The sequence below is a fragment of the Halichoerus grypus genome, chromosome 7, assembly GCF_964656455.1.
Source record: "Halichoerus grypus chromosome 7, mHalGry1.hap1.1, whole genome shotgun sequence".
Classification (NCBI taxonomy): domain Eukaryota; kingdom Metazoa; phylum Chordata; class Mammalia; order Carnivora; family Phocidae; genus Halichoerus; species Halichoerus grypus.
In genome coordinates this window covers 9,041,915-9,064,630 of record NC_135718.1, presented here as the reverse complement: position 1 = coordinate 9,064,630, position 22,716 = coordinate 9,041,915, and the positions used below count along the sequence as shown (strand labels likewise).

Below are 22,716 nucleotides of genomic sequence, written 5' to 3'. Positions count from 1 at the left end.
CCCAGTTTGGAAGCGCGTTGCTGCAGCCGGTTGACGCGCGCATGCGTGTCTCCGGTACCTGGTTTTCTTCCCGGCTGGGCGAGGAGCGGTGGGTCTTGGGTTTGAAGCCAGCCGAGCCGGAAGTCGGTCTGCTTCTTCGCCTCCCTTCTGTTCCTGGCAGAAACGCAAGCCCTGGAAGAGAGGTTCCGGGCTCAGCCTGAACTGGCGGCGGCAGAATGGAGACCGGGGCCGAGGACGTGGGACTGACCCGCCGCCCGATGCTGGCCTCTTCCTGGGATGCCGCCTGCGGAGCCCTGGCCCACAGCCTCCGTCTCACCCGGGCTGACCTCGGCGCCCGGGACTTGGACTGGGAGGAACCGCTGGCTCCGCCTGCCCCGGGGTGCGCCGGGCCGGCGGGGACTGGGGCCGCCGCTGCGGGAAGGTCGTGCCCCTGGGGCAGCCGGGAAGGCGGGTGGGGGCCGTGCGGGGAGAGGGTGTGGGCCCGGGATCCGGGAGCGGAGCTGGCGGCAGGTGTGTGCGGGGAGCGGGGGCCGGAGGCGGGGCCGGGGCCGTGAGTGTCGGGCGCGGGGCTGGCGGCCGGGGACCCGCTCCTCCGCCGGGTCGGAACCGGGCTCCGCCTCCCCCTCCCCGCGCAAAACCAGCAAAGGCCTCCTGTCGACCCGAGTCGGCGTTAATAAATGTGACTGTCGAGAGCCCCCATCGGATTCGTTATGGAAAAGATAGGCGTTTGCCTCGTAGTGTCTTCTGTTTCCCACTCTGGTGCACACAGTAGGTCCCAGCGAACTCTTTCTGTTGAAATGAGACGTAGCTACCGGGGATCGCGTCGGCAATCGAGGGAACCGTAGAGGGCAAAGCCCTGGTGTCCGGAGTGTGCATTTCCTTGGGAATCTGTATCCAGCGTCTGTTGGGGGCTCGGGAAGGTGCGGGGACCTCAGTGGTAAATGAAGACGTGAGTTAGGAGGACCGCGGCCTAATGAGAGGGTTGTGGGCGGTGCTCGGACAAGTAGACTGAGGACAATGTTGGACGGTTTTCTTTTCAGCCACGATCTGGTGGTTTTGAAGAGCAGCCTGAACAGCCCCGATGAAAAGCCCTGCTTCCTTTACCTGAGATGTGACCCTCACGGAGGCGAGGAAATCGTTTCTGTTGGCGTTTTGAGTTCAGCAAGAAATATGGAAGTGTACTTAGGAGACGAGTACTGTGGAACCAGCAGGGGCGAGAATGTTTGTAGTGATCGGGATAACAGGTTTGTAACTTGTTCGCGCGGCGGTGTGACTGTCCTCGGCTTTTGTGGTGTTTGTCGGTGGCCTGACACTGAGGCCAGACGCCGGGGAGGAGAAGATAAACACATACCAGCAGGAGTGGCAGTTCCTCAGTTTCTCCCTTTAAGGGCTCTTTGAGAGTCTAAGCTTTCTCATTGTTGTACGTGTGGAGATTTCGGGCCGACTGAGGGAGGTGACTGGGTAGAGGGTCGTACCAGTCGGTCCGACCGTGTGGACTACAGTCAGTCCTTATTCCTGCTTCTTGGCTGTCTCCATGAGCACACAGTGGCCTGTTGCCCAAAGGCCATTGGGCAGTTAGTCTGGAACGTTGAACACATTGTTCTGAAAGGACGTCCATTACAAACGGTGCGCAGGCCCGCGACTGGCCGCACGCCCTCTGTGTGACCCACAGGCAGCGCGTTAGCGTGTGGTTCTTCTCCAGGTTCTGATACCAGGATTCTACCCGAATTCAATCTCAGGATTTAAGGAATGGCTTAGAAACAATTAGAAAAAGTGGGTTTTTTAATTTGAGTATAGTTGACACAACATTACCTTAGTTTCAGGTGTACGCCCTAGTGATTCCGCATCTTCATAGGTTATGCTGTGCTCACCACGAGTGTAACCACCGTCTGCTACTGTACAGTATTATGTCAGTGTCGTTGACATATTGCCTCTACAGTATCATCGTTACCATGCAAGTCCACTACAGTATCACTGACTGTATTTCCTATGCTGTACCTTTTATTCCCACTATTTATTCATTCCATAACCAGAAGCCTGTGTCTGTCTCACTCCCCTTCATCCATTTTGCCCATCCCTCTGACAACCGTCAGTTTGTTGTCTGTATTTATAGCTGATTCTGCTGTTTCTTTGTTTATTCATTTGGAACAATTCATTTTTAAATGTAACTATTAAAACTAATAGAAGTAAAATTGATTTAAATTCCATTTTATTTTTAGTGAGCACAAAATTATTTTCTACAAAAAATATTTAAAATTGGAGTCCTCCAGTCATGCTTGTAAAGTAAAGGTAAGTCATCACTAGATTTTAACTAGTTTGACAACTGCAAATGTTTCTGTATGATTTGTACTTGTTTTCTGTTGGTTCAGTAATATGGTTAGTGCAGCTTTGTTCCTTATTATCTTTATATAAAAATATGGTGTCATGAAAACTATAAGCAGTTTTGGCTTTATTATATCAAGAAAGATATAGGGAGATATATCAAGAAAGAAGGGAATTGGGGGAGTTTTAGAGAAGAGCATCCAAAAGTTAAAGGGATTTGGACTGATGTCTTGAATATGAAAAATATCATTGAGGTGAACTTTAGTGTTCTCACTGGAGCCTAGAGAAAAGTGACTGAGCTGGAAGGCATAGGCCCAGGATATTCCTCCTGTTTTGTTGCCTAGTCAAGTGACCTTGGGCAAATCTCTTTATTTCTTTCGAACTACTTCATGGATAAATTAGAGGACCAAAAAAAAAAAAAAAAATCTTGGTATGTACATGAATGTTCATCACCATTCCTAATAGCCAAAAGGTTGCAAAGAAAACAACCCAATGGTCCATCACTGAATGTGTAAACAAAATATGGTATACCCACACAATGGAAAAGTATTCGGTCATGAAAAGCATATAGAAACACAGATGAACCTTGAAACATACCGTGCGAAAGAACTTGGGATCACGTATGATTCTCTGTGTATGTATATATAAGGTCTAGAATACGCAAATCCACAGAGACTGAAAGTAGATTACTTACTATCTAGGGCTGGGGGGGGGTGGGTATTGGTGGGATGGGGAGTGACTGCCAGGGGGAACATGGCTACTTTTTGGGTGATGTTCTAAAAGTGCAATGGCTCTCACCAAAAACCATAACATACCTAGGAATAAACCTAACCAAAGAGGTGAAAGATCTATTTTCTGAAAACTATAGAAAACTTATGAATGAAATTGAAGAGGACACGAAGAAATGGAAAAACATTCCATGCTCATGGACTAGGGGAACAAACATTGTTCAAATGTCTATACTACCCAAAGCAATCTATACATTTAATGCAATCCCTATCAAAATACCATGAGCATTTTTCACAGAGCTAGAACAAACAACCCTAAAATTTGTACAGAACCACAGAAGACCCCATGTAGTAAAAACAGTCCTGAAAAAGAAAAACAAAGCTGGAGGCGTTACGATTCTGGACGTCAAGCTATACTACAAAGCTGTAGTCATCAAGGTAGTATGGTAGTGGCGCCTAAACAGATACGTAGATCAATGGAACAGAATAGAAAACCCAGAAACGGACCCACGACTATGTGGTCAACTAATCGTCAACAAAGTGGGAAAGGATATTCAACGGAAAAAAGACAGTCTCTTCAACAGATGGTGTTGGGAAAATTGGACAGCAACATGCAGAAGAATGAAACCGGACCACTGTCTTACACCATATACAAAAATAAATTTAAAAAGGATGAAAGACCTAAATGTGAGACAGGAAACCATCCAAATCCTAGAGGAGAACACAGGCAGCAACGTCTTTGATCTTGGCCACAGCAACTTCTTGCCAGAGGCAAGGGAAACAAAAGCCAAAATGAAGTATTGGGACTTCATCAAGATAAAAAGTTTCTGCACAGTGAAGGACACAACAAAACTAAAAGGCAGCCTACGGAATGGGAGAAGATATTTGCAAATGACATCTGATAAAGGGTTAGTATCCAAAGTCTTTAAAGAACTTCTCAAACTCAACACCCAAAACACAAATAATCCAGTGAAGAAATGGGCAGAAGACATAAACAGACATTTTCCAAAAAAGACCTACAAATGGATAACAAACATGTGAAAAGATGCTCAACATCACTCATCATCAGGGAAATGCAAATCAAAACCATGATGAGATATCAGCTGACACGTGTCAGAATGGCTAAAATTAACAACACAAGAAACAACGGGTGTTGGTGAGGATGTGGAGAAAGGGGAACCCTCTTGCACTGTTGGTGGGAATGCAAACTGGTGTAGCCACTCTGAAAAATAGTATGGAGGTTCCTCAAAAAGTTAAAAAATAGAACTACCCTTCGACCCAGCAGTTGCACTACCAGGTAATAACCCAAAAGATACAAAAATACAGATTGGAAGGGGTACATGCACCCCAGTGTTTATAGCAGCATTATCAACAATGATGTTTATAGCAGCCAAACTATGGAGAGAGCCCAAATGTCCATCAGCTGATGAATGATTAAGGATGTGGTATATGTATACGATGGGATATTACTCAGTCATCAAAATGAATGAAATCTTGCCATTTGCAACAACATGGAGGGAGCTAGAGTGTATTATGCTAAGCGATAAAAGTTAGAGAAAGACAAATATATGGTTTCAGTCAAATGTGGAATTTAGGAAAGAAAACAGGAACATATGGGGCAGGGGGAGAAAAAAGAAACAAACCATAAGAGACTCTTAAAGACAGAGAACAAACAGGGTTGCTGGAGGGAGGTGGGTGGGGGATGTGCTAAATGTGTGATGGGTATTAAGGAGGGCACTTGTTACGATGAGCACTGAGCGTTATGTGGAAGTGGTGAATCATTGAATTCTACTTCTGAAACCAGCATTGCACTGTATCTTAACTAACTAGAACTTAAAAAACATCTGAAAAGAAAAGAAATAGAATAAAATAAAACTATAATGGCTGCGCAACTCTGAATATACTAAAATCCACTGAATTGTATACTTTAAATCATTTGATTGTTTGGCACTTTATATCTCAATAAAACTGTTTTTAAATTTAAATTTTTTAAAAAGGAAATAAATCCTTGCTATGTTTTTATCTCCACATTACTTTATACAAGGTTACAAGACTTTAGAATAAGAAACAGTAAGTAATTTCATAGCCTGCTGGTACCAAATTTACAGAACTGATTATTCCAAGATACTGGTTTATATGGTATATATTAATAGCTTCCAGATTCATTTAAATGAAGTGTTTCATGCATTCAACAGTATTTGGATGCCTACTGATGCTAGATACTGTAACTAGGCATGTAGGAATGATCAGTAATATAATGAATGACTGCCCTCATGTTGCTGACATTCTAGTGTGATGAAATAGATTATAAGCTGACTCAATGAGTAAAATATGTCCCATATTCAGTGGTGGAGCAATGGGGGTGAAAAAGCAGAGGGGGGTAGCAGAGAGGTTAGAAGGTAGGTGTGTAAATTTAATGCAGAGGTTCCTTAATTGTTGAGGACAGTCACTTCTTTGGTGCCACACTCAGAGTTCTTGGATTATGGGTTCTTGACTTGTGTTGTCATGTTACAAATGGTTTTGTATGTGTCTCTGAAGGTAAGTGTTTTTTGTTACCTGTTCTGTGGAAGTTCTATGGGAATGCTAAGGGTAATCTCATTAGAGAAATCCTAGGCCTACTAAAGGTTGTTCTGGGGCAGTAGTATATGAAAGTTAAAAGTTACTGACCCGTCTTTTTGAGCTCTTACTTACAGTGGTAGGTACTGGGAATTTTAACACCTAATCCTCCTAACAACCGTGTAAAATCATTGTTTTTACCCTCCCTCATTTTATTCCTGACTTAGGTTTTTGCCTTTTCCCCGGGGTCACACAGGCTCTAAGTAGAGTCATCATTGACTGATTCTAAATCCTGGTCCCTTTCTACTTTGCTACTTTGTTGTCCGTATGACACAAGAAATGTCTTTTGGTTCAGAAACATGGATGAAATAAGGCAGCCTAAAGCATTGGGCAGGACACTGCTATAGAGCCAGAGGGCTGGGTTCCCAGCTTGACTTTTACCAATTTGGTAATCCTGTGACAAGTCAGAAAATCACCCCTGACCTCATCTTGTTGTGTGTGAACCAGTAGGTTATGTTAGACCATATCTAACTTTCTCTTAAAATTCTCAATTCTAAAAGACTGACTTATTTTTAGTATTTCAGTAAATACTTTGGAAGTGCATTTGTAAAGCCTTCTTTTGTATTAAATAGTATTATAGCTAGCCGTGCTGTGTTAAATTCTCAGATTGGTATAGTTTATTTTTATTCATTAATTTAAGTGAATGAAATCTTATCGTAGCCCCTTTTGTATATTCTGTGTATTTATTCAGTTTCAGATGGTATTCTTTTTATAAATCGTTCTTATGAGCCTTGTGGTAAAATAGAAGTGCTGATCGTTAAAATTTTCAGGAAAACTTAAAAATGAACATGTATTTTAAGTTTATTTTCCTAAATACGTTATTGCTAGTTTATATAGAAAAGTGACCTTAATAGTGATTACTGTTTAATATTATTATTTTCTGGAACTTCTTTGTTTTATAATAGTTGCTCTCCTTTGGTGAAAAGCAGTGTGTGTTCATCAGTAAAATTGTGGTACAATTGAGGCGGGTTTCAACAAATTCTTCAACAAGCTCTCCTGCTCTAGGATCAAGGATAGACCTGCAGAGGGTCCAAACTCTCATGGAGGCCATGGGGTCAAAGTTGTCACCTGGTGCTCAGCAACTGATGAATATGGTTAAATTTCAGCAGCAGGTAGGTAGACATGGATTCTGTCGAGGTACCATTAAAAATTTCAGAATGACGGCTTTTTATAAGGACACGTATTGACTTAAGTTTTTTCTTTGAACTTTGACTGTTGATTTGACCGTTACCTTTATTTGCTTTGTAAAATAACATTTTGTAGACTTTCTCTTCTACAAAATATCTTACTACAGATCTTTACAATTTTCCATGAATTTACTCATTCATTCAGCAAGTATTTATTAAGCACCTTCTCAGTGAATAAGGCAATGTTTGGAGCACTTTAGGAAGTTCAGAGATCAATTAGTTTGTAGCCCGTCTTTAAGGATCTTTATATAGGGCGCCTGGGTGGCTCAGTTGGTTAAGCAACTGCCTTCGGCTCAGGTCATGATCCTGGAGTCCCTGGATCGAGTCCCGCATCGGGCTCCCTGCTCGGCAGGGAGTCTGCTTCTCCCTCTGACCCTCCTCCCTCTCATGCTCTCTGTCTCTCATTCTCTCTCTCTCAAATAAATAAATAAAATCTTTAAAAAAAAAAAAAAAAAAAAAGGATCTTTATAAAGTCTCATTTTATCTAGGTCTTGAAGGAAGAAGGATGGGACCGGGCAAGTAAATTTGGAGGGATGCAATTCGGGAGAGAGAAAATAGCATGGATTAACTCTTCAGTGCTAGAAGGAACAGGATATAGCTAGGAAATGAATAGAAGTTCACTTCTCTGGGGCGAAGAAGTGGTTGGGGGAGTTAGCTTGAGGTTGGATCATAGAGGGTTTTGAATGTTACTTTAAAAGTACATGCATGGTTTTGCCTACATTTTGAGAAACTCTAACCTAGTGCTATGCGTAAGAGGAGTGAGAAGGAACAGTGATCAGTAGGATGTGAGACGCCAGGGGGAGCAGTTCCATGTTCCTTTCCTCATCCAGGTGAGAAAGGAGGGTCTAAAATTGGACGTGTAACCTGATGCTGGATTGTGAGATGTGACCATGATGGTGCCATCAGCTCTAGATAACTTGATATTGGTATTGCCAGAGAAAAACAGAGTTAAAGGGGACGTTGAGGTTTGGAAGATGGTGATACCAACGATAGAAATGGAACCCAAGGGAGGAGACCGCTTGGGAAAAAGGGAGTTTGATTTTGGGAATATCAAGTTGTAGATGTGAATCAGACAGTTCGTGGGATGATGCTGCGAGCTTTTGGAAGCACAGGAGGGTGTGCGGGTGGAGGCGGAGGAGCCGAAGGGAGGCTTGAGAGATGTACCCAGTAGAGGGCAGGGAAAGTGCTGAAGGGAGAGCCGGAGCAAGGAAGAAAGGTCCATGGGGAGTAGCTAGGTTTGGTAAGGATAATAGGGAGCACGAAAACGAATAGAACAGCGGAAGACCAGCGATGTGACCAAGTAGCACGAGGGAAGATCTGATGTCAGGAGACCTGATTTCAGGTTGTGGTGCTGACATTAGTAGTTGCGTAATGTGGCATTGCTTCGTCTTTTTTTTTTTTTTTTTTAAGATTTTATTTATTTATTTTTGACAGAGAGAGAGACAGCCAGCGAGAGAGAGAACACAAGCAGGGGGAGTGGGAGAGGGAGAAGCAGGCTTCCCGCTAAGCAGGGAGCCGGATGCGGGGCTCGATCCCAGGACCCTGGGATCATGATCTGAGCCGAAGGCAGACGCTTAACGACTGGGCCACCCAGCCACCCCTGCTTCCTCTTTTTAACATAAATTCTGTCGTGTTCAAAATCTATAAACGATAATACTGCTAAGATAAAGGATTCATGGGAAAGTTTAAAAGAAATAGTCTCAATCAACAACTTGTGTACCTTTTGTGAGCTTTACCAATAGTAATTTAGTACAGGTGTCACTGACGCAATGGGCAAGACAGGGAAACTGGGAGAGTTGATGGTTATCATGGGAACCCTGGAAAGGAGGGTTTCAAAAAAGTACCAGTTCCATACTTTTCTTTCTCTCGTACCATCACCCCACCTCGATCCTCAGGAAGTCCCTGACTGGTCCTCCTGCTCGACTGCAGTCCATTCTCCACAGGGTGACCAGAATAATCTCAAAGGGTAAATCAGACTCATCCTTCCCTGTGTAAAGCCCTCTGACTGCTTCTCATCACACTCAGAATTAACCCAGATTCCTTACCCTGGCGTCTAAGATCTGGGCCTTCTTTGATTCCTTAACCTCATCTCCTGCCAAATCTCCTGGGACACCTGGCTTCCAGACATGCTGATGTGTGTAGTGCTCAGATATTCAAGTGTGTTCAGGACCTTGGCACTCTTAATTTTTCTCTTTCTCCACAAGCCTCTTCCCCAGACTGGGGCAGGGCTGGCTTTTTCTTTTTATTCAGATTTCAACTTAAATGTTACATCCTTAGTGAGACCTTCCCCAACCACCGGTTTAAAATAGCCTTTGCCTCCAAATCTGCATCATATTTTCATCAGAGCCTTCTTGACTATTTTGTTGTTGTTTAGATGTTGGTCTGTTTATCTCATTAAAATATAAGCTTCATGCAGACAGGGAGCTGGTCTGTCTTGTTTGTGGCTCCAAGTAAGTATATGATATATGTGCCTTTTGGGTTGTCAACTAAGTGCTTCTTGGAGATCTTCAGGGTTCAGATTGAATGATCATGATATGGAAACCAGCTCTTGAGGGATTAGGCAGTAAATGGGGGTAGTTGGAATGTGGAGGTACCCAGGGTTAAATGGGTTTGTTTCAAGAATGATAGAGATAAGGAGCTTCCCTGTATCAGAATCCCTTGGAATGTTTATAAAGTGCAGATTCCTGGCTGTCACCAATGACCTGAAACCCAGAAGGTGGGATCCGGGAATTATATCAAACAGGCATCCCCAGATGATTCTTAATGCATAGTGTATTTTAAGAACAAGTGATCGAGGAGAAGGATCCCATGGAGATAGAAAATGTAAAACAAGACGAAATTATTTTTTGTGTGCAAGACTTTGGAAACATCAGAGAGGGTTAATGAGGTAAAATCAGCTCATGGACTGATTTTTATGTTCTAAAAACTAAACTTTGGAAAAAGAGATAACATGGAAAGATTTTTTTTTTGTCATGTCTTTAAGTTTTTTGGTTTAATTCCAAAAATAACCTGTTCTCTCTGCTATTAATATCAATCCATTCAGAAGTGCATTAAATAAATCATAAAAGTGCTCTCCCAGCTTTCATTCTCTTCCCCAGCTTGGTGTGTATCCTAGAGTTTCCTGCGTATGTAGAAATACATGCAAGTCCTTCCATCCAGTGCACGTGTTGTGACGTGCCCCCCACTCCCCACGAAATCATTGTATATGGGGCCATTTGGGGAACCCTGCGGAAGAAGGAAGGTGATTCAGTTAAATGTTCTTTTAAACATGCTAATAAAAGACCTCTTCCAAGTGTGGAGGCTCTCTTTATGGGATGATTCTTACGGGGCATACCTGGTTTTCTAGGATTGCATGTTATTAACAAGCAGGAATCTATGGAATGTCTCCCTGGAAAGTGTCATGTAAGCTATGTAACTGTTTGTTAAGTCTAAAGTAGGGATGTTTTGGGGCACCTGGCTGGCTCAGATGGTAGAGCGTGTGACTCTCGATCTCGGGCTTATAAGTTCGAGCCCCACGTTAGGTGTAGAGATTACTTAAAAATAAAATGTTAAAAGTAAATAAATATAGTAGGGATGTTTCATGACCAAAACTGTTCCTTCAGTGGAAGCTGTGTAACCACGCACGCTATTTAGAACCTTCCTACATTAATTTGGGCAGGGCCTGTCGTGAAGGGGAAAGAAGTGACCTGGGAAGCTTTGTTAGAAGCCTTCTACCTTTCCCGGCTTCACCTGTGCTTTGGGGTGGCTTGTGTTCTGAAAAGTTTTGTTAAAGTATTTTCTTATTTCTTTATATTTCAAGTTAAATTTTGCTGGCTTTGATTTGCTTTTGCTTTACAATTTAGCAAAATGGAATAGGAATTCTATATCAAAGTGCCTAGCCTATAGTTTTCATTTAATGTTGCCTGAATGAAAGGATGCACCCCATTTTTCTCGAAGAAAACATACTCAGTTATGCAGGATTTACAGTTTACTTTTTTCACCTTTGAAATACAAATATCTTTTTTTCTTGCTTTTTCAAGGTGATACTTGTTTAAATTTTTTATAATAAAAGTTTGACAGTCCTTTCAGATATCTGACAAGATGTTCAGAAATAGACCCTTAATTTTTCACAAGTCTGGGGGTAAATGTGCACATGTATTAAATGATGTGTATACACAGATACATGGTCCTTTACATATTCACGTATAGGTATGTGGACATAATTTTGCATGAATGCTTTTATGTTCTTTTAAGCTACTCTGTAAGTGTTTTCCATATAACATCTGACCTGGATCCTAAGCAATAAATATGTATAAATTATTTCATACATATTCCCCTGCCTACTTTTAAAAGGGTTTGGTGGACCTTTCATGGCACCATGTGTGAGACAGCACAAGAAAATTAAAAGAACTGAGTAAATGAAACAAAAAGAAACAGAAGAATAGCCACCAGCACCTAAAGTTGGTGTATTCATTGCACTGCCATATAGACTTAGCTGTGAATTCCATGATACTTAATACAAAGAGGAAAAGGAAATTACCTTAAAAGCTCTCATCTGAGAAAAATATGACTAATTTTTGTAATCACTGAATTTCTTCTAATCAAAATTTGGTATATCAGAAAAGAAAACCTCACATAGCAAACACCTTATTTGCGTTTACATTTTCTTAATTAAAATTTCTGCCAAATTAGTTGCCATACACAATTTTGACATTGATTTCACTGCTATTTATACCAAATTTTCGATTTCCTGGGGTCCTTCAGTGGCTTAGTCTGTTAAGTGTCCGACTCTTGATTTCGGCTCAGGTCACGGATCTCAGGGTCGTGAGATCAAGCCCCGAGTCGGGTTCCATACTGGGCATGGAGCCTGCTTGGGATTCTCTTTCTCTCTCTCTCTCTGCCTCTCCCCACCCCCTCCAATCATGCTATCTCTCTCTAAAAATAAAATTTAATTAAAAGAATTTTCATTTTTCTGTCATTAAGGTTTTTTTGGACTGTTTACCACTACCAAAAATAATTTAGCTTTGTCATCATGATTGAGTAAGGCTTCTTTCTATCAAAGGAGAGTTGTTGAATTTTAAAATTTTGTATATACTTAAATGTATTGTATATATAATGTATAATATATGTAATTTATATAATTATATACAGTCCATCTTCTAGGAATAATTTAAGGTTTATCCAAACCTTGCATTCAGTGGAAGAAAATAACATTTCATAAAGAGTATTCCTCCAAAGTACAGTTCAGTAAAAGAAGTCTCATGGAGACCCTCCTGCTGCCCGCCCCCCCCACCGCCACCGACTTCCCTGGCTCTCATTATTCCCCTTGCCTCCTTTATTTTTCCCTAAAGTATTTATCACCATCTCCATCCACATGATATATTGCCTGCCTGCCTACCTTCCTTCCTTCCTACTTTCCTTCCTTCCTTGCTTCTTTCCATTGTTCTCTGCTCCCATATTGGTTCCACATATCAGTGCTTTTCATTTGTTTTGTTCACCCACGTATTTTCTGTGCCAGAAGCACAGAGTAGATTTCTGGTAAATATTTGTTGACCAAATGAATTTTGGTTTGGTTCAGTCCAGGAATCACTTTCTAGAGTGTCTAGACAATGTATGTGCTGAGTTTCTTTAGCTGACCTGTATAACACTTGTCTCAGTCTCTTTCAGTAGGTGTTGAGCAGGAGTACGGGTGTGTTGATATCTCCCGAATAAGAATAGAGTTTTGTGTTTCCAATTTAGAATACAGCCCTATAACTTAGCAGTTTCGTAGGCTAGAAGTAGTTTTGCTTTGCTCTTGTAGAAGAACTGAAGAGCATAGCAAGGAGCATAGCAAGAACATGCCCCTGTATGGGAGACCATGTAACCTCATCACAGAAGTGAGCCAGAACCCTGTCATGAAATGATATAGCATAGCCAGTTCAGTTGAGGCCGTAAAACATAATCTGTTATCCTACAAATCATTAAGGCAGACATAGCCAAAAGTTGGCTCATTTTAGTCATTGCAGATGTCGCAACTGTACTGATGAAACATCAGACTTCTTTTAAAGATTTTATTTATTTCTTTGACAGAGGGAGACACAGCGAGAGAGGGAACACAAGCAGGGGGAGCGGGAGAGGGAGAAGCAGGCTTCCCGCCGAGCAGGGAGCCCGATGCGGGGCTCGGTCCCAGGACCCTGGGATCATGACCTGAGCCGAAGGCAGACGTTTAATGACTGAGCCAGCCGGGTGCCCCGAAACATCAAACTTCTAGTATATAAGCTCTCTGGTGTATCTTCCATGATAAGCTAGTTATAAAAGATCTCCTTAGGTTAGCTTATTATATGGGAAACTTGATGGGTGATATTTAAATCTAAGAATATTATTAATTATTGTGCCTCAGTTGAGAGTACTGTGTTTTATTACCATAAATTAAGGAGGCCTTCGTAGTGGAGACATTAATGCTAATGCAACTTTACTAAGCATGCTAATATTTAATATTTCCGTTAGGAAAAACTACAGGGAAACCATTAAAAGCCTTGACTCTGGAGTTAGGTGGTCTGGGTTCATGTCCCCGTTCTGCCACTTACTGGTTGTGTTACACTAGTTGTGTTACTTTAGCCAGGTTACCTTCAGCCTTGGTTTCACCTTAGCTGTGGTCTCCTCCACTTAAGATTGTAGCCTACATCATATGGATGTTTAGAGGATCATTTGAAAGAGTGCACGTTGCTTTGACTTACAGTAATTACCCCAAAAGTTAGCTGTCACTACTACCAATAGTAACATGTATTTATTCACCTTGCTTAGAATTGTGTTCCCATCGGAGAGCAGCTTCGGTCGGCTTTGGGAAATACTGGCTACAAACGTATGATCGACCTACAGTCGTCAGTCGCTTCAGGAGCCTCAGACAAGTCACCCTCCACGCCTTTCCCTTTTAGAACGGGATTGACATCTGGAACCCTGACTGAAGACTTAAACGCTTACGTTGATAAAAGTCTACAGCCACCGGGTGGAGGAAACACTACAGACCTCCAAGAGTATAACATTGTGCCACAAAACCATTCTTTTCTTGAGAATGACCTCAGAAACGCAGTTTCTTCTTTCCTGCCGAAAAAAGCGAGTGACAACTCAAATGTCCCTAACTCTGAGTTGCTGCCTTTTCTCCAGAATTTATGTAGTCAGGTTAACCATCTCCGTGTGGGACGTAACACCAAGTGGCAGGAAGGCATCACTAAGGCTGGGGAAGGCGTTGTTGGTGTTGCGTAAGTATTTCAGACAAATGTGGTTTAGGTTTCGTAGATGGAAGAATCAGTTGGGGGAAAACAGATTTGTTTCACTAACTACTGCCTGTAGCTGTTTCCAGTAATGGTAGGAGCTATAACTGAACATGGATCATGGACTTAAACGTAAAACGTAAAGCTATAGGGGCTTCTGGCTGGCTCAATCGGCCGAGCATGCGACTCTTTTTTTTTTCTCTAATTTTTAATTTTACTTTTTTAATTTATTTATTTTTTGCAGAGCGTGCAACTCTTGATCTTGTGGTTGTGAGTTTGATACTCACCTTGGGTGTAGAGATTACTTAAAAATAAAATCTTTAAAAACAAACAAGCAGAAAGCTATAAAACTTTTCCAGTAATATGTAGGAGAACATTTGGGGACCTCAGAGTAGGAAAAGGCCCTTAGGTGATACCAGAATCACAGTAATGGAAACATTGATATATTGGATCCCATCAAAATGTAAAACTTCTGCCTTGTGAAAGACCCCGTTAAGAGGATTAAGATACAGATACAAAGTGGGAGAAAATATTTGCAAGTCACAAATTTAACAAATGGCCTGCATTTCTGTAGCTCCCAAAATTCACGTAAGAAAAAAGTTCAATCAGAAGATGGGCAACAGACATGGAGACATGTTACTAGAAAGGGTACACATACCAAATAAGCAAGTGAAAAGATGATCATCATTGACCTCATGGCTATCAGGGAAATGAATATCAAAACCACAAGATACTACTGCACAGTTATTTGAAGATTAAAATAAAAACAAAAAATGGTAACAATACCCAGTGCTGATGAGGATGTGGAGAAACTGCATCTTTTCTACATTGGCGGTGGGGGTGTAGAATGCTATAGCCACTCTAAAAAATACTTTGGCAGTTTCTTGAAAAGTAAACGTTTACCGTGTGATCCAGCAGTCCTACTCCTGAGCATTTATCCCGGAGAAATGAAAACTTACGTCCACACAAGAAACTATGCCCAGTTCTTCATGCAAAGCTTTATTTCTATGTAACAGCCAAAACCTGGACGCAACCAAAATGTCTTAAAATAGATGAACAGTTAAACAAACTGTGATATATCCATATCACAGGGTGGTAATCAATAAAAGGAACGGACCACTGACACCCGCAATAACCTGGATGGCTCCTGAGGACATTATGCTGAGGGACAAAAGAGAATCTCAGGAGGTCACACTGTGTGTGATTGTATTTGCATAACCTCCTCAAAGTTGTAGAGATGGAGACCCTATTGGTGGTTGCCAGGTGTGAGGGCGTTAGGGGAGTGGGTGTGACAGTAGGGGGTGGCAGGAGGGAGATCTTTGTCGTGAAGGAAGAGTTGCGTATCTCAGTTGTGATGTTCACGTGAATGTGTGTACGTGTGATAGAACAGCATCCACGCACCCCGTGCCAACATCAGTTCTCTGCTTTTGTATTCTGCCAGAGTTAGGTGAGATGTAACCACTGGGGAAAGGGTACTGGGGAACTCTAGTATCTTTACAACTTCCTGTGAATCTGGAGTTATTTGGAACAAAAAAAAATAAGCGTTTTAAAAACCCCTCATATATTCTAGAGTGGGGTTCTCAAACGTTTTGGTCTTTACGTTCTGAAAAATAATTGAGGACTCTAAAGCCCCTTTATTTATGTAGAGTATATGAAAGGATTCATTTGTTTAAAAATAACAAACCCGTTGGCGCCTGGGTGGCTCAGTTAAGCGGCTGCCTTCGGCTCGGGTCGTGATCCCAGGGTCCTGGGATCAAGTCGCGCATCGGGCTCCTTGCTCAGCAGGGAGCCCGCTTCTCCGTCTCCCTCTGCTGCTCCCCCTGCTTGTGCTCTCTCTCTGTCAAATAAATAAAGTCTTTAAAAAAAAATAACAACCCATTACACAGTAACGTAACAAATTGTATTAGAAATATATTTTCTAAAAAAAACTTAGAATGGTATTATGTGAAAAGTATAGAATCGACACTAGCTTCTGGTGGCATTCTCATCTATGTGGCCGTCCAGCGTATAGCATCAGTAGCTAGTAAGACCGCAGAAGTACTGAGAATAAACGGGGTTGATGTCTGAAGAAAATATTTATACCCTAAATTGACTACCTTCAGAAAGTCTAAGAAACAGAAAAATACTCAACCACAACTTCTTTTGATCACCTGAGCAGTGACTACACCTCGTGTAGCCTCTGGGAAATGTCAGTGTATGTTCATGAGGATCCGGATGAAGAGTTCGCATGTCATCTTAGTAGTAGCGTACGAACACTTGCCACTTAGGAAGCTGAAAATGTCATGCGACCCCGGGGTTTTATGGACCACGCCCTGAAAGTCACTGTCCTGGTGTTCATTGGTTGTGAGCTTGAGAAACGAGCGCTTTTTATTTATTAGCTTTTATTTATTTGAGAGAGAGAGAGCATGAGCGGGGGGAGGGGCAGAGGGAGAAGCAGACTCCTCCCTGAGCAGGGACCTTGGGCTCATGAGCCCAGCTGAAGTCAGACGCTTAACTGACTTGAGCTACCCGGCCGCCCCTTTTTACTATTTGTATTTCTGTCTGCCCATTCCAGTTACATTCATTTTTAAATGTTTTCATATTAGGTTAGAAAACCTTCCATTATTTAGTGAGGTTGTGCGGGTGACAAGGACAAAACTTGAAATTGTAGGGTTGTTTGGGGAAGCTCTTGGAAGACATACGTGGAGACCTTAAAAAAAATTGGGCCAGATCAGTTTTGATTTGGGGCTCAAAATCAAAAGACCCTTTGTAAGAGACTTGTTCTGTGAGGGTAGACATTCTGTCCTCGTTGTTCTATCCTCATTTCCCTCGTATGCTTGACATGTTGTAAGAATCAGATACAGAATGCTTTGGGCATTCAGGGTTGTGGTTGCCTGTTGGTAGATGTATTTGGCAGCCGGAAATACATTGCACCCAGACGGCACCGTTGTGGAGACAGATTTCCGCAGTGTACGTTGGCTGCTTGTTTCAGTATAGTTCGGTTGTTTCTGTTATGATACCAGGGATAATTGTTATACTGGTTTTTTAACATTTGTTTTTAGAATGGAAGAGCAACCTGTGTGCACCTACTTGGAAAAGATTCTTACTAAAAATATGGAACTGCTGGAAAAGAAACTTGTGGACCACATCGATCAGCGAATATATCAACTCCAGGAACACATGGATACAAAGATGGCTCTGTTAATGGACCTGCTGCAGAATCCCTACTCCCCACCCCCTGGGACGGCCCTTAGACAGTGTGACTCTGGAGACAGACTTTCAAATGGAGAAAGATAAGTGCTCAACATGTAGGATGTACTGCAGATATTTATTACATATTTATTGCAAAGCCTAAACCCCCAGAGTTCAAAGCAAGTATTTAATGTCATTTGAGGAGCATCAGCTTACTTACATCAAGTGACCTCATTACTGTCAATCCAGGACTGTGCACTAAAATTAACATGATAGGGTCATCAATTATTTTTGTTTGCAGTGTTATTTACTCTTACAGAAATTTATGTGTATTTCTGGGTTTAGTGTTTAAAAATGTTTAAGATTTTTAAGGCAATTCGTGAGTCTGTGTTGTATAACGTGTTTGATAGAAGTACATTTTTTATTTATAAAGGGGTTTATTTTATAGTCTTAGGAGTATGAAAAATAATGCTTAGAGTATTTGATAATTTTTCTTTTTCTAATTGATTTTTCATGGAAAATTGGATACTTACACTCAGATCACTAATTTACATTTTGTAGTGTTTAATTCAGATAATGAGTAAGATGGCAATGTTTGACAATGTACAAAGTCGCTGGGGCCACTCCTGAGGCTGCTGTTTTGTGTTTCAATACACCATAGTGAGAAGTTGGAAAGTAAAAATCAGAACTGGCCTATTCCTTGTTGGGATGAATACTTTAGATTCAGTGTTTTATGTGAAATGGGAGAATTCATCCTGTTTTAGCTCAGTAAACACAGAAAGTATAAGGAACTCTCCCTTTTATGAGCCTCTGCAGGTGCTTCCCAGAGCCCTCCTCTGGTATGTTGAAAGTATGACGTGCCGCGGTTGTGCATGGAACAATTGAGGCGTGTGAATCGAGAAGATTGTGCTTCTCTCCAGCAGATGTCATTTTCGGGAATTAGAACTGTTGTATATGTGTTGAAGAGTGATCTATTTGCACTTAAAAATAAACGTATCCACTTTGGAAACTACTTGTCTTAAGTAATGCTTTATTTTCAATGAATCTTTGCTTAAAATGTTTTATTTTTATGGAAGTGGGGCATTCCACACTCATTTAATGTTTTGGTGAATGTATTCTTTAAAATAAGGGCTCATTTAGATCCTCTGTTCATGTTTCCATAGCACAGCGGGACTGCCCTCCAGGGACCAGGCTGTGACCACAGTCACTGGAGGATTTGCATCTCACCTTTTCTAGTCTTTTCTAACTTAGGGGACATTCACAGCATATATCACAATAGCATCAGATTTCCTTTGTCATTCAGGAGAAATGTGTCTCACCAGGAGGAGTGCTCCAGGGCTCACATTAGCCTCACCATTTACAAAGTAGTAAAATGTCTGTTCTCATCAAAACCCCTCAAACATTAATAGCTACCATCATTACCACCCTCATCAACCATGCAGCATCCAGGATCTCTTCACTTTCCAGAAGAAGCAGGGCTCAGGGGACTGAACTGCTTTGCCAACGTTTCTATAAAGTCGGGGCGGGGGGGGCAGGGAGTGGGCCTGGAATCCAAGACCCCTTTCCTTCCATTTCCATCTCTCCTGTTCCTCGTACTCATGTGGAAATTGTCAGGTGAGATCTTCTTATTTAGAATTCATTCCCCTTGAGGTTTGAAACCCAAGGCTGTTGAAAGGGGAAGCAACTCTTCTTCCCTGGCCCCCTCTCTCAGGGTAAAGCAAATTTAGCATCTTCCCAGATGCCCCTTCCTTCCCTCCCATCCCCACGTCCTCATTCATAAGGACGGTCCCAGGCCCTGCGTTGGACAGGGCAGACCACGATGACTGTTTTCTGCCCACTCTGACAGGGTCTCTCCAAACGCCCTCAGAATCCCGACAGAGGGCCAAGATGCCCTAGAGGGAAAACACGAGGTGGACAAACCCCCATTCTCCTTCCACCTTAGTCCCTTACCTGCTGTGTAACTTTGGACAAGTGCTGTACTATTTCCTTTGCTCACTCTCTCTTCTGTAACCGGGATGTCACAGCGTTCGTCTGGTGTGGGGGCGGGGAGCAGCTAAGACATGTGAACTGCTCATCTCCCTTCCCTCACTCTGCCACGCTGCCGTCCTGCCTTTCTCGACAACCAAGACGAATGTATACGATTCTTAGCCCTAGCAGTCTAGGAAATATGGAAGTCCCCCTTCTCCTTTGTTTCTGTGGGGCCAAAGAGAAGTCCGTTCCACCTTCTAGGGCGTAGGGCCCCCACCTGGATTGCAATCTGGGCCCAGGGCCCAGCAATTTTGCTTTCTCCAAACCCTCCCCCCCCAGTGCTCTGAGCCTCTCCAGCTTTAGAACCACGGGGATTGGGTAAGACTTTGGGCCCTGGAACCAGGTGGCTTGGATTCTAGTTCTCTCCCACCTGTATTAGTCTGTGACTTTGGGAACATTAAGTGACTTCTCTGGGATTTCTTACCAACTGAGTGGGGATTAGATTGCATCTACCCCAGAGGGCTGTTGAGAGGTTTGAGGAAGTTCTCCTGGAGCCCTGAGGGAGGCTCCTGGCGCAGGGCCCTGTGCTCAGCTTGGCCTCACGCTGCCATGACCTGGGCACTCAGAGAAAACACTGGTGAGTGGATATTGATTTCAAGTTAAAGAAAAAACACCCGATGGCCTGGTTCCCACGCCCAGGGATTCTGATCTAATTCTATGGTGTTCAGCCTGGGAATCTGGGTTTTGGGAAGCTCCCCTGCTGATAAGAACACATAGCAAAGTCTGGGACTACAAGTTTAGTGTTTTAGGGCTTGGAATCCAGAACTAGACTAGCTGGGTACTAATGCTGGTCATTCCACTTACAATGTGACCTGAGACAAGTTCTCCACCTCCCTGTGAGCCAAAGCTGGGAGCACAGTCTTTGGGGAGGGACTGTCAGCCATTCCCTCACCAGGGGTTTGGGATTTACTACCACCACTTCTAGGAGCACCTGACATCTTTCCACAGAGATTTGCCAGGATGGCCAGAGACTTCAGCCATCCTCTTTAGAAGCCCAAACCCTGTACTTGAAGCAGGAAAGGTGATTCTGATGCTTTTGTGTTCTGCTCTTTCTGGTATCCAGGTGCAGTCCTCATTGGGATTGAATTGCAGAATTAGGGCTTTGTGGGTCTTACCTCCTACCTGGGATCCCCATACAGCCCCCATACAACTATGGAGCTAAAAGTAAACTGTATTTGGCTCACCACAGAGTAAGCTACCAGAAATGGATTTCCCCTCCATGAAGTTCTGAGGAGAAAAGCATTTATGATTTCTCTATGTAGAGTCCATAAAGAGTAAAAGTATATTAGGGCCTGAAGAAAGATCATTTTAGAAAGAAGCTTTAATTGAATGTGAATAAACACATACTTCCTAAAAGGACCTAAGGGTAATATTCCACTTTTAGAGGAACAAAGCTTTTAGTTCTCTTTTTTTTTTCTGGGCCGCTGAGTGATATCCTTACAAAAATAGTCTTTTACACTAAACATTAGTCTCTTTACTAAAATATAACACTTATTGTTTTCTAGGTATTATTTTATTTTTGAGATGTGATTGACAAAAATCTTATGTTTTTAAGGTTGTACACCATGATGTTTTGATATATGTATATATTGTGAAATGATTACCCAAATCAAGCATATTTACATATCACCCCAAATTGTTCCCATTTTGTGTGTATGTGTGGTGAGAACACTTGATATCTACACACTCAGCAAATTTCAAGTATACATTATAGCCATCTATAGTTATCATGCTGTACATTAAGAATGCAGAATTTACTCATCTTGTAACTGAAAATTAGTACCCTTTAACCAACATCTCCCATTTCCCCCACACCTGGTCCCTGGTAACCACCATTCTACTCTCTGTTACAGTAAGTTCAACTTTTTTAGATTCCACATATAAGTGAGATCACGCAGTATTTGTCATTCTGTGTCTGGCTTATTTCACCTAGCATAATGTCATCCAGGTTCACCCATGTTACTGCAAATGGCAGGGTTTCCTTTTTTTTTTAATAGTTCATATACAGTATTAAATTAGTTTCAGGTGTAATATAGTGATTCAATTCTATATACTACTTAGTGCTCATCAAAGGATTTCCTTTTTAAGGCTGAATAATAAACTCAAAATGGATTAAGGACCTAAAGGTGAGCCTGAAACCATAATAGTCCTAGAAGAGAGCACAAGCAGTAATTTCTCTGACATGAGGCACTGCAACATTTTTCTAGGAATGTCTCTTAAAAGGAAATAAAAGCAAAAATAAACTATTGGGAATGCATCAAAATGAAAAGTTTTTGCACAGCAAAGGAAACAACAAAACTAAAAGGCAACCTACAGAATGGGAAAAGATATTTGCAAATAACATACCGATAAGGGTTATATATCCAAAATATATAAAGAATTTATGCAACTCAATGCCAAAAAAAACAAACAATCCAACTAAAAAATGGGCAGAAGACATGAACAGACATTTCTTCAAAGAAATGAAGAGACCAACAGAAACATGAAAAGATGCACAGCATCACTCATCCTCAGGGAAATGCAAATCAAACCCACAATGAGCTATCACCTCACACCTGTCAGAATGGCTAAAATCAAATTGACCAGAAATAACAAGTGTTGGCGAGGATGTGGAGAAAAAGGAACACTTGTGCACTGCTGGTGGAAATGCAAACTGGTGCAGCCACTGTGGAAAACAGTATGGAGGTTCCTCAAAGAATTAAAAATAGAACTATATGATCCAACAATTGCACTTCTGGGAATATATCTGAAGGGAGCAAAAACACTATGTTGAAGAGATATCTGCCCTCCCATGTTCATAGCAGTACTATTTACAATAGTCAAGACATGGAAACAACCTAAGAGTCCATCGATGAATGAATAAAGATGTGGTGGACACACACACACAGAGGAATATTGTTGAACCATAAAAAGAATGAAATCCTGCTGTTTGTGACAACATGGATGAACCTTGAGGCCATTATAGTAAGTGAAATAAGACAGAGAAAGACAAATACTGTATAATCCCACTTACATGTGAAATCTAAAAGAAAAAGAAAAAACCAAACTCCTAGAAAAAGAGATCAGATTCGTGGGTACCAGTAGGAGGGGTGAAGGAAGGGTAATTGAAGGGAGGTGGTTCAAAGGTACAAACTTGCAGTTATAAGATAAGCATTAGGTCTCTAATATTCAACATGATGACTCTAGTTAACACTGCTGTATGGTGTGTGGTGTATGTGAAAGTTACTAAGAGGGTAAATTTAAGAGCTCTCATTACAAGGAAAAGATCTTTTTTTTTTTTTTTTGCATCTATATGAGATGATGGATATTAACCTTATTGTAATTTCACAATATATGTAATTGAAATCATTATGCTGTACATCTGAAACTTACATACAGTGCTGTATGTCAATTATATCAATAAAACTGGGAAAAACCCCAATGGTTACTGTTTTT

At 41.8% G+C, this 22,716-nt stretch overlaps 1 protein-coding gene across 2 annotated transcripts; it reads left to right on the top strand.

The window, feature by feature from the left end:
- Positions 1 to 53: 53 nt before the first annotated feature.
- LOC118521586 (ATPase PAAT-like) lies at positions 54 to 18,265 on the top strand. Of its 2 annotated transcripts, none has more exons than XM_078077022.1 (6): positions 54 to 379; positions 1,041 to 1,244; positions 2,220 to 2,289; positions 6,572 to 6,778; positions 13,616 to 14,070; positions 17,124 to 18,265. In XM_078077022.1, exons 1-6 carry the CDS (start codon positions 216 to 218, stop codon positions 17,356 to 17,358), a joined length of 1,335 nt encoding a protein of 444 aa, XP_077933148.1. In that variant the 5' UTR covers positions 54 to 215; the 3' UTR covers positions 17,359 to 18,265. The 2 variants fall into 2 exon arrangements, with proteins under 2 accessions (XP_077933148.1, XP_077933147.1); XM_078077021.1 differs by having other exon boundaries at positions 54 to 421.
- Positions 18,266 to 22,716: the final 4,451 nt, after the last annotated feature.

What these genes read in the sequence shown, in the direction of transcription:
- LOC118521586 (XM_078077021.1), top strand. Translation starts at nt 216, where the DNA reads ATGGAGACCGGGGCCGAGGACGTGGGACTGACCCGCCGCCCGATGCTG. An exon ending in TGTAGTGATCGGGATAACAG is followed by an intron (nt 1,245 to 2,219) that starts GTTTGTAACTTG and finishes TTTTATTTTTAG; the next exon opens with TGAGCACAAAATTATTTTCT. An exon ending in TGGTTAAATTTCAGCAGCAG is followed by an intron (nt 6,779 to 13,615) that starts GTAGGTAGACAT and finishes CACCTTGCTTAG; the next exon opens with AATTGTGTTCCCATCGGAGA.